Source organism: Squalius cephalus (genome assembly GCF_949319135.1).
Source record: "Squalius cephalus genome assembly, chromosome: 24".
NCBI classification, from domain to species: domain Eukaryota; kingdom Metazoa; phylum Chordata; class Actinopteri; order Cypriniformes; family Leuciscidae; genus Squalius; species Squalius cephalus.
The window spans coordinates 110,001-122,500 of record NC_137145.1 but is presented as its reverse complement, the minus strand read 5'-3'; the positions used below and the strand labels follow the sequence as shown (position 1 = coordinate 122,500).

Here is a 12,500-nt window from a genome sequence, read left to right as displayed (position 1 = left end):
AAGCTTTAAAGCTGTCATCTATAGTATTTGGAGCAAAAGTTGAGTCATATGCGGGCCATCTCAAGATTGATACCAAGTCTATCAAATTTTTTTTTTTTTATTGTATCTTGCCAAATCTTTATTGAGTTAGTTGTCCACGGATTGAGTTGTGTATACATTTTAGTCAAGTGTCCATCTGCCATTATAGCTTGAATTGGAGGTCTTTTAAGGTTTTCATTTTCTATTTCGTTATCTGGCTTTAAGATATGGATTACATAGACATAATAAAGGTCGTAATTGGGCTGCACGATAATACTCCTCTAAACATGGCAAGCCAAAGCCACCTTTTTCTTTCTGTAGTTGTAGCAGGGACGTGCGGTCAGGGTAGGCAGTGCCTCACCAAAGGAAATGTTGACATTACATTTATTAATTCCAAGAACTTTATTAATTCACCACATTATTAATTGCATTTATTTTTATTCCAAATATTAATTTTTGTAACAAGAATTTTCAGGAATACACATATAATATACTGATTTTGCCATTGTTTGCTCCTAAAACCATTGTTTCATGCAGGAAATTCAAAGCCATGGCCATTGAGGCAGAGGTTAGCAGTGCCTCTTTGGTCCATAGAACTTAGTTTACGTAGGTTTGCGCATGCGCAGTCAGTTCTCATGCTGTCTTGAATTATCAACATTGAGGCAGAGACCGAGCTTGCTTCATGTCACGTGATCCACTCACTCTCACTCAATCCGCGCTTCCCGATCTAGCAGCGCCTAGCGTTGGCTGTCAGCAGGCCCGGGGTGGGGAATCGGGAGAATTCCCGGTGGGCCGCTTCACTTTTGGGCCGGTCGAGGATTTTTTTTTTTTTTTTTTCACATTTGTCACGTTAGTTACATTAGCAGCCTCTGTTATACTCCAGTTTGAACGCGTACACGACAGCTGCGCACAGTTCGGACGCGGACTACTTGTATTTACCCGGTAGACGTAGAATCCACGGCTAGATCAATGAGAAGTCCTATTACAACAACCATCATTTGAAGTGTCACACAGTTCTGAAATTATCGTACATTATAGGATTTTTTCCATTATTGATCGTACATCGTACAGAGGTCAAAATTATCGTACAAATACGATAATTATCGTACATCTGGCAACACTGACACTCCGTCTTCGTAGAAGACCCTCATTCTGGCAGGGAAGGGAGTTTGGAACCGTATCCCCTTTTCTTTTAAGATCTTCTTTACCTCCACGTATTCTCTTCGTTTTTTCAACACTAATGACGCATAATTGTGATCGAAATTTATTTGCTTGCCCCTCCAGACAAACCCTTTGTTTTGCCACGCAGTTTTAATGATTTCTTCTTTTGTTCTATAGTCCAGAAATCTCACAATGATAGACTGTGGTGGTGCTGATCCAGAAAGTGGAAGAGGAGTAAGAGCTCTGTGGGCTCTCTCAATCTGTAGATTCATGTCCGTAGGAAGTTTCAAATTTTCTGTTAGCAACTGTTCAATAAAAGCCGTCATTGAGGAGAGGTTTTTCTCAGATCCTTCGGGTACAGATCGTAGATGTTGTTGCGCCTGTCACGTCCTTCCTGGTCAATTAGCTTTGCTTCGAGTTGGCCGTGAAGTTTTATCATCTCCGTCATCACCTCTTCTGTAACCTGCATTCGATCCTCCACTGTTGTTATCCGTTCTTCCGTTTCGTCAAGTCTTTGGTTTGCTCTGTTGATGTCCTCTTTGAGCTCTTGAAACTCTTTCTTGTTGTCTTTACGGAAATCTTTTATTTCTCTGAATATCGTCTTCAAATCCACTTCCATGTCCACATCTTCCTCACTATGATTAGCTAACGATTCGGCGTCATTAGCCTCGGAGGCGCCTTCAATGTTCTGTACTGTTTTCTTACCTTTAGCTTTATTTTGTCTGTCTTTTGTCATGGCCCAAGACTTTTTGAAGTCGATTAGAGTAAATCAATTCGAGTAATATTATTCGTTTAGGCCCTTTTCGTCACTTAGTCGGGACCAGCTCGTTCTCACGCTGGCATTTTGCTGTCGCCCAAACTGGAACCCTTATCGTTAAGGTTTTAACGGTATTACTACTCTTACCGATACTCCTTATCGATCCGGTACTTTAACGGTATTCTTATCGGTTCTTTTTGTTATATTAAAAAAAAGGAAAATAAATAATTTAGAACATAATTAATATTGCTTTATATTTAGAAATGTAAAATAAATATCTACAGCAAAAGAAAAAGCAATGCTTTAACAAAACAAATAACACATGTATGTTATGCAGAAGGGTGCAGGCTTTTGTGTTTTATATACAGAAGACATAGGACACCAAAAACAATGTACAAACACATGTATACATATACAAATATACAAATTTTAGACCCAGTGCTTTAATTTCAGTAATGTCTGACGTTACTGTTCAGGAGTAATATGGGCTACAAAGACATCTAATAAAGTCAGATGTAAAATAACACTGCATAGTTTATCATAGATAGATTAAAGCTTATAAAAGCCAAAATTATTCATCCAAGAGCTGTGACTGATTTTCTCTTTGCCTTTTGTTGTTTGATTCACATTAATGGAGCAATCGTCAGCAGGATTATTAGACTGCTGCCTCTTTAAGACCAAATGCAGATCTAATCATTATTACACATCATATTTTCTCCCAACTATTTAGGTCCATTTAAGACATAAACTGTATTTAAGTGAATAAATTTTAAGTGAATCTCCAAGACGGCCATTTTGACATATTTGTGTGTATATTTGATAGTTTAGATGCGCACACGAAGCCCAAAATATACGTTGCTTGTCTCGTTGTGGTGTGTTTCGGAGCGCGCGCCGCATTTGGAACAGCGTCTATTGCGTCAATTTTGGTACTTTTAATAGCCTTTTATTATCAAACGCGTCCCGCAGTTTAGCAACAGTAAAGACTACATTTTACAACAGTCACCGATCGTGCAGATTCTGACGTTACGTTTGGGATTTAGGGAGAAATGACAGTGCCGTGGCTCCACGTGAAAGATCGCTCTCACACACACTCACACTCTCTCTCTTTAGCAAAAATGCATCACAGACAAATGGTTCAATATTATTATATATAGAAGTGGCTGGCGAGATTAAATTTGCAAGATAATAATTTTTTAAAAGCAATAATAAATAGCACGTGTACTTTCTTAATTTCTCCAGTACCGACAGCAGAACCGATAACGCCCGAGCTTATCGATCCAGCGGTCTTTCATAATTCAGCACCGGTGCCTGTTTAATACCGGGTTTAGGTACCATCCCTAGACAGGAGCGTGTGTGAGAGGAGTGTGTGTGTGAGAGGAGTGTGTGTGTGAGAGGAGTGTGTGTGTGAGAGGAGTGTGTGTGTGAGAGGAGTGTGTGTGTGAGAGGAGTGTGTGTGTGAGAGGAGTGTGTGTGAGAGAGAGGAGTGTGTGTGTGAGAGGAGTGTGTGTGTGAGAGGAGTGTGTGTGTGAGAGGAGTGTGTGTGTGAGAGGAGTGTGTGTGTGAGAGAGAGGAGTGTGTGTGAGAGAGGGGAGTGTGTGTGAGAGAGGAGTGTGTGTGTGAGAGGAGTGTGTGTGTGAGAGGAGTGTGTGTGTGAGAGGAGTGTGTGTGTGAGAGGAGTGTGTGTGTGAGAGGAGTGTGTGTGTGAGAGGAGTGTGTGTGTGAGAGGAGTGTGTGTGTGAGAGGAGTGTGTGAGAGAGGAGTGTGTGAGAGAGGAGTGTGTGAGAGAGGAGTGTGTGAGAGAGGAGTGTGTGTGTGAGAGGAGTGTGTGAGAGAGGAGTGTGTGAGAGAGGAGTGTGTGTGTGAGAGGAGTGTGTGAGAGAGGAGTGTGTGAGAGAGAGGAGTGTGTGTGAGAGAGGAGTGTGTGTGACAGGAGTGTGTGTGTGAGAGGAGTGTGTGTGTGAGAGGAGTGTGTGTGAGAGAGGAGTGTGTGTGTGAGAGGAGTGTGTGAGAGAGGAGTGTGTGAGAGAGGAGTGTGTGTGTGTGAGAGGAGTGTGTGAGAGAGGAGTGTGTGTGAGAGAGGAGTGTGTGTGTGAGAGGTGTGAGAGGAGTGTGTGTGTGAGAGGAGTGTGTGTGAGAGAGGAGTGTGTGTGTGAGAGGAGTGTGTGTGTGAGAGGAGTGTGTGTGAGAGAGGAGTGTGTGTGTGAGAGGAGTGTGTGTGTGAGAGGAGTGTGTGTGTGAGAGGAGTGTGTGTGTGAGAGGAGTGTGTGTGAGAGAGGAGTGTGTGTGAGAGAGGAGTGTGTGTGTGAGAGGAGTGTGTGTGAGAGAGGAGTGTGTGTGTGAGAGGAGTGTGTGTGTGAGAGGAGTGTGTGTGTGAGAGGAGTGTGTGTGTGAGAGGAGTGTGTGTGAGAGAGGAGTGTGTGTGTGTGTGAGAGAGGAGTGTGTGTGAGAGAGGAGTGTGTGTGAGAGAGGAGTGTGTGTGTGAGAGGAGTGTGTGTGAGAGAGGAGTGTGTGTGTGAGAGGAGTGTGTGTGAGAGAGGAGTGTGTGTGAGAGAGGAGTGTGTGTGAGAGAGGAGTGTGTGTGAGAGAGGAGTGTGTGTGAGAGAGGAGTGTGTGTGTGTGAGAGGAGTGTGTGTGAGAGAGGAGTGTGTGTGTGAGAGGAGTGTGTGTGAGAGAGGAGTGTGTGTGAGAGAGGAGTGTGTGTGTGAGAGGAGTGTGTGTGAGAGAGGAGTGTGTGTGAGAGAGGAGTGTGTGTGAGAGAGGAGTGTGTGTGTGAGAGGAGTGTGTGTGAGAGAGGAGTGTGTGTGAGAGAGGAGTGTGTGTGTGAGAGGAGTGTGTGTGTGAGAGGAGTGTGTGTGAGAGAGGAGTGTGTGTGTGAGAGGAGTGTGTGTGAGAGAGGAGTGTGTGTGAGAGAGGAGTGTGTGTGAGAGAGGAGTGTGTGTGTGAGAGGAGTGTGTGTGAGAGAGGAGTGTGTGTGTGAGAGGAGTGTGTGTGAGAGAGGAGTGTGTGTGAGAGAGGAGTGTGTGTGAGAGAGGAGTGTGTGTGACAGGAGTGTGTGAGAGAGGAGTGTGTGAGAGGAGTGTGTGAGAGCAGTGTGTGTGACAGGAGTGTGTGAGAGAGGAGTGTGTGAGAGGAGTGTGTGAGAGCAGTGTGTGTGAAAGCAGTGTGTGTGCTCACCGTGAGGAGGTTACGAGGAAGACCGCAGCGCATTCTGTGTTCACGTCTCATGCTGTCCAACACACACCCGGGAAACACGTCCAGCATGAAGTCGCCCCACGACCTGAAAGACACACACATGTATATATATAACGACCTGAAAGACACACATGTATATCTATCTATATTTCATGTTTGTGGACTGTGGAGACGCACATGTTCTGGTAGGTGCTGAGCGTGAGGTGTGTGGATCGAGCCACGTCTGAAGGAGTGTCGGCCTGGTGGATCGTTCCTCGGGGGAAATACAGCAAATCACCAGCCTACAAGAAATCACATGAAATGAGGCAATAATACAATCATATCTCTCCTCAACCACAGACACACGAGCAGAACACTCAAGCACATCTCACGTCTCTGCTGATTGACCTTTAACCCCGTGATGTCACTGACCTGCAGGATGAAGTCGTGTGTTGGGGGGCCGATGCGATGCTCGGGCTCCAGGCTGTACTCGCGGGCCAGAGGGACGGTGGGCTGGTAAAGCCTCCAGTGTTTCTGTCCCTCCAGCTGAAGGATCAGCACCTGAACCCATACACACGCGTATGGAAACGAACACCAGCAGAACGTCAGTTATTCCTCATGCACACATGAGCAAACCATGACAGTAGATGCTACACAAACGAGAGCAGACACACACCTCAACGTCGTCGTAGTGCGGCGGCAGACCCTGAGAGCCGCGAGGCGTGATGTAGATGTTAGATCCAACTAGCGACCCGAAGAAGCACTCCAGCCGCTCCTGAATACGCCACAGCTCATCCTGTGAATACACGTGACTGGTGAACACACGTGACCTGCGAACACACATGACTGGTGAACACACGTGACCTGTGAACACACGTGACCGGTGAACATACGTGACCTGTGAACACACGTGACCGGTGAACACACGTGACTTGCGAACACACGTGACCTGTGAACACACGTGACCGGTGAATACATGTGACCTGCGAACACACGAGACCTGTGAACACACGTGACCTGTGAACACACGTGACCTGTGAACACACGTGACCTGTGAACACACGTGACTTGTGAACACACGTGACTTGTGAACACACGTGACTTGTGAACACACGTGACCTGTGAACACACGTGACCTGTGAACACACGTGACCGGTGAACACACGTGACCTGTGAACACACGTGACCTGTGAACACACGTGACCTGTGAACACACGTGACCTGTGAACACACGTGACTTGTGAACACACGTGACCGGTGAATACACGTGACTTGTGAACACACGTGACCGGTGAATACACGTGACCTGCGAACACACGAGACCTGTGAACACACGTGACCTGTGAACACACGTGACTTGTGAACACACGTGACCTGTGAACACACGTGACTTGTGAACACACGTGACCGGTGAATACACGTGACCTGCGAACACACGAGACCTGTGAACACACGTGACTTGTGAACACACGTGACCGGTGAATACACGTGACCTGCGAACACACGAGACCTGTGAACACACGTGACCGGTGAACACACGTGACTTGTGAACACACGTGACCTGCGAACACACGTGACCTGCGAACACACGTGACCTGTGAACACACGTGACTTGTGAACACACATGTGACCTCCACACTCCAGCCGCTCCTGAATACGCCACAGCTCATCCTGTGAACACACGTGACCTGCGAACACACGTGACCTGTGACCACACGTGACCGGTGAACACACGTGACCTGTGAACACACGTGACCTGTGAACACACGTGACCTGTGAACACACGTGACCTGTGAACACACGTGACCTGTGAACACACGTGACTTGTGAACACACGTGACCGGTGAACACACGTGACCTGCGAACACACGAGACCTGTGAACACACGTGACCGGTGAACACACGTGACTTGTGAACACACGTGACTTGTGAACACACGTGACCGGTGAACACACGTGACCTGCGAACACACGAGACCTGTGAACACGTGACCGGTGAACACACGTGACCTGTGAACACACGTGACCGGTGAACACACGTGACCGGTGAACACACGTGACCGGTGAACACACGTGACCTGTGAACACACGTGACCTGTGAACACACGTGACCTGTGAACACACGTGACCTGTGAACACACGTGACCTGTGAACACACGTGACCTGTGAACACACGAGACCTGTGAACACACGTGACCTGTGAACACACGTGACTTGTGAACACACGTGACCTGTGAACACACGTGACCGGTGAACACACGTGACCGGTGAACACACGTGACCTGTGAACACACGTGACCTGTGAACACGTGACCTGTGAACACGTGACCTGTGAACACACGTGACCGGTGAACACACGTGACCGGTGAACACACGTGACCGGTGAACACACGTGACCTGCGAACACACGTGACCTGCGAACACACGTGACCTGCGAACACACGTGACCTGCGAACACACGTGACCTGCGAACACACGTGACCTGCGAACACACGTGACCTGCGAACACACGTGACCTGCGAACACACGTGACCTGCGAACACACGTGACCTGTGAACACACATGTGACCTGTGAACACACGTGACTTGTGAACACACGTGACCAGTGAATACACGTGACCTGCGAACACACGTGACCTGTGAACACACGTGACCTGTGAACACACGTGACCTGTGAACACACGTGACCAGTGAATACACGTGACCTGCGAACACACGTGACCTGCGAACACACGTGACTTGTGAACACACGTGACCTGTGAACACACGTGACCTGTGAACACACGTGACCTGTGAACACACGTGACTTGTGAACACACGTGACCGGTGAATACACGTGACCTGCGAACACACGAGACCTGTGAACACACGTGACCGGTGAACACACGTGACCTGTGAACACACGTGACTTGTGAACACACGTGACCGGTGAATACACGTGACCTGCGAACACACGAGACCTGTGAACACACGTGACCGGTGAACACACGTGACTTGTGAACACACGTGACCTGCGAACACACGTGACCTGCGAACACACGTGACCTGTGAACACACGTGACTTGTGAACACACATGTGACCTCCACACTCCAGCCGCTCCTGAATACGCCACAGCTCATCCTGTGAACACACGTGACCTGCGAACACACGTGACCTGTGACCACACGTGACCGGTGAACACACGTGACCTGTGAACACACGTGACCTGTGAACACACGTGACCTGTGAACACACGTGACCTGTGAACACACGTGACCTGTGAACACACGTGACTTGTGAACACACGTGACCGGTGAACACACGTGACCTGCGAACACACGAGACCTGCGAACACACGTGACCGGTGAACACACGTGACTTGTGAACACACGTGACTTGTGAACACACGAGACCTGTGAACACGTGACCGGTGAACACACGTGACCTGTGAACACACATGTGACCTGTGAACACACGTGACCAGTGAACACACGTGACCAGTGAATACACGTGACCTGCGAACACACGTGACCTGCGAACACACGTGACTTGTGAACACACGTGACCTGTGAACACACGTGACCGGTGAATACACGTGACCTGCGAACACACGAGACCTGCGAACACACGTGACCTGTGAACACACGTGACTTGTGAACACACGTGACTTGTGAACACACGTGACTTGTGAACACACGTGACCGGTGAACACACGTGACCTGTGAACACACGTGACCTGTGAACACACGTGACCTGTGAACACACGTGACCTGTGAACACACGTGACCTGTGAACACACGTGACCTGTGAACACACGTGACCTGTGAACACACGTGACCTGTGAACACACGTGACTTGCGAACACACGTGACCTGCGAACACACGAGACCTGTGAACACACGTGACCTGTGAACACACGTGACCTGTGAACACACGTGACCGGTGAACACACGTGACCGGTGAACACACGTGACCGGTGAACACACGTGACCGGTGAATACACGTGACCTGCGAACACACGAGACCTGCGAACACACGTGACCTGTGAACACACGTGACTTGTGAACACACGTGACTTGTGAACACACGTGACTTGTGAACACACGTGACCGGTGAACACACGTGACCTGTGAACACACGTGACCTGTGAACACACGTGACCTGTGAACACACGTGACCTGTGAACACACGTGACCTGTGAACACACGTGACCTGTGAACACACGTGACCTGTGAACACACGTGACTTGCGAACACACGTGACCTGCGAACACACGAGACCTGTGAACACACGTGACCTGTGAACACACGTGACCTGTGAACACACGTGACCGGTGAACACACGTGACCGGTGAACACACGTGACCGGTGAACACACGTGACCGGTGAACACACGTGACCGGTGAACACACGTGACCGGTGAACACACGTGACCTGTGAACACACGTGACTTGTGAACACACGTGACCAGTGAATACACGTGACCTGCGAACACACGTGACCTGCGAACACACGTGACTTGTGAACACACGTGACCTGTGAACACACGTGACCGGTGAATACATGTGACCTGCGAACACACGAGACCTGTGAACACACGTGACCTGTGAACACACGTGACTTGTGAACACACGTGACTTGTGAACACACGTGACTTGTGAACACACGTGACCGGTGAACACACGTGACCGGTGAACACACGTGACCTGTGAACACACGTGACCTGCGAACACACGTGACCTGTGACCACACGTGACCTGTGAACACACGTGACCTGTGAACACACGTGACCTGCGAACACACGTGACCTGCGAACACACGTGACCTGTGAACACACGTGACCTGCGAACACACGTGACCTGCGAACACACGTGACCTGCGAACACACGTGACCTGCGAACACACGTGACCTGCGAACACACGTGACCTGCGAACACACGTGACCTGCGAACACACGTGACCTGCGAACACACGTGACCTGTGAACAGACGTGACCTGTGAACACACGTGACTTGTGAACACACGTGACCTGTGACCACTCGTGACCTGCGAACACACGTGACCTGTGACCTGTGACCACGTGACTTGTGAACACACGTGACCTGCGAACACTCCTGACCCGTTTACGCGAGCTCTGACCTTGAACCTCTGAGGCTGGTGCAGCTGTATGGTGGCTCTGCTCTCCTCCAGGTCCTTCTTCAGCTGGCTGAACTTCACCTTCCCTGCTTTATTCAGCACTCTCTTCTGGCCGTCGACGCAGCGGCACACGTTGAGGTCTCTGGCGTATCGCAGGCCGCGAGCGCAGAGCTGCCTGACGTCGGACAGCTGGAACAGCGAGCGGAAGTACGAAGCCAGAGCCGGATCGTTGCGCTGCAGGACCAGTGGCTTCTGCTCCCAGTACTGAAGGAAGAACTGGTCCAGGCCGACCGGACTGATCAGACTCTGGAAGAAATCCCTCGGAGAGTCGAAGCACAGTGGGTTCCCCATCTTCATCTGCTTCACAGGTACATCCTCCTCCTCCTCCTTCTGTCCATCACACTTCTTCTCTCTTCTGCCCTTTTTTGGCATCTCTGCGGCATAAATATCATAATATAAATATGCTCACTGCGCTGTCTAGATAGCTTGCTGATTATTCTGGAATTCCTGTCAAATACAGGCTATTTTCACTTTGTGTATATAAGCAATACACTTCAAATGATTATTCATAAATGTATATGTGCACTACTTTAACATCAAGACAAGGTGATGCAGCTGTTGTGGAAAACGTAATAAAGAACAGCAGTCACATCAGTCGTTCTCTCCTCCGCCATGTTTACAGTTTAGGACCCGATCAACTCGGAAACTCGGGTATCAAAATGATCTTCGAGTTTCCCTGTAGCGACCTTCGTGTCCAGTTCCAAGCTTAAAATAATTATATGCTTTTAACCATTCATTCAGTTCACGCATTCATCATCACGAAATAACTGATTAGTCAAGTTTAATTGAGTCAGTTTATAGAAAAGTGTCAACACAAGTGACAGAATGAGGTAGAATTATGGTGTGCAAAAACTTTTGCTTTTTATTGTAATTTAAAAATGCAGTGTCAAATTAAAATACACAATGCAATTGATGATTTTACATTTTATTATTATTCTATTATCTAAAAATGCAAACGAAACAAAAAAGTGCAAATAAAATGCTAATGCAACAATAGTGACAAGCTTCAAATTAATGCATTGTTTAGTTTTCCTCTTCTTTTAATTTATGGTTTTAACTTTCAAAACTAAGACAACCAGACATGTTTAAAATAACGAAATAATTTAACACCTAAAAGTCGAGTAAGATATTTAATCGTATACTTATTATCCAAATAAGACAGACGGGTTCGTCATAATTTATATACCAGAAAATAACTCATTCGCAGTGGAAGTACAGACAAACATGTTCCTTACCGACAACATCACAGGCCCACGTGCACAGACGGTGTCACACTTCAAACGCTCCGGGTGGAAATTTATAAAAACCGTTCCTGGATTTTTGAGTCAAGTTCATAATCGTAGCAACCAATCACAGTAAAATATGTGGCGTATGCCGATTTCTATTTCACGAGCTCGCGTCCAGTTCAAGTGCTTTGATGTCTGAAAGAATATGAATCATGGTGGACACTAGGTTTACTCTTGCTATTTCCTGGGAAAATTTTATTAAAGGCATATTAAATGCTTAAGAATTTTAATTTTGAATACAACGTAGTGTCCCGTTTACTGACAACTATATAAACATTCACTACACTCTAGATACTCAGCTTGCTGGAATTCCAGTCAGATTTAGGCTATTTTCATTATTAAATTAGTAAATATGGCTTGAGAGGGCATTTGTGTCCAATTTCTGTTTAGGCAACTCCCGATAGGAATTTCCTGGTTGGAAACTGGACATGAACTATGACTCAGGTCATAGTTACTCGACTGTCACGCTGAAGGCCGTCTCAGTTTGAAGGATCCTTCGTTTTGAGTCCTTCATTCGGCCTGTTTTGAAGGATACATCGGATGAATCCTTCGCGATCCTATCCTCCACCCACAATCCTTTGCACACATTCAAATTCACAAAAAAAAATAAAAAAAATAAACTGATGTAAACCGAGTCGGTACTGAGCTTGTCTGAGTTTATTATGAAATGTAAGAAAAAAATAATGTTTTCGGACATGAAAGCATGTTATCTTTTCTTGCTGTAAGTGAATCACGAACACTAAACTGACTGTAAGCCACTGGGAGACACGGCTCATTCACTGTGCTGCATTAATAGAAAGCCAGTTAATATAAAGTTTTTACAGTATTTTCGTGCCGTGACCGTAATCTCTGGGGAGGACAGTAGCTAACAAGCCTCAGGACTGGACAAACACTCCACCACTGGGAAACTCTGAGATCATTTTGATACCCGAG

At 47.4% G+C, this 12,500-nt stretch overlaps 2 protein-coding genes across 3 annotated transcripts in view; both read right to left on the bottom strand.

Moving 5' to 3' along the window:
- riox2 (ribosomal oxygenase 2) overlaps positions 1–11,621 on the bottom strand; it is a 19,139-nt gene extending 7,518 nt beyond the window's left edge. The window contains exons 1-6 of the mRNA XM_079860708.1: positions 11,517–11,621; positions 10,225–10,655; positions 5,784–5,903; positions 5,540–5,668; positions 5,306–5,409; positions 5,111–5,213 (exon numbers count right to left, since the gene is read on the bottom strand). Coding sequence (XP_079716834.1) covers positions 5,111–5,213; positions 5,306–5,409; positions 5,540–5,668; positions 5,784–5,903; positions 10,225–10,653 — 885 coding nt within the window. The 5' untranslated portion in view covers positions 10,654–10,655; positions 11,517–11,621. The remainder of the gene's footprint in view (positions 1–5,110; positions 5,214–5,305; positions 5,410–5,539; positions 5,669–5,783; positions 5,904–10,224; positions 10,656–11,516) is intronic.
- Positions 11,517–12,500, bottom strand: part of tiprl (TIP41, TOR signaling pathway regulator-like) — a 15,275-nt gene continuing 14,291 nt past the window's right edge. Inside the window, exon 8 of one of the 2 annotated variants that reach the window (XM_079860734.1) lies at positions 11,517–12,500. This exon is cut by the window's right edge and continues 835 nt beyond it. The gene's annotated coding sequence lies outside the window, so the exon portion shown is untranslated. The other variant, XM_079860735.1, reaches the window with a different exon arrangement.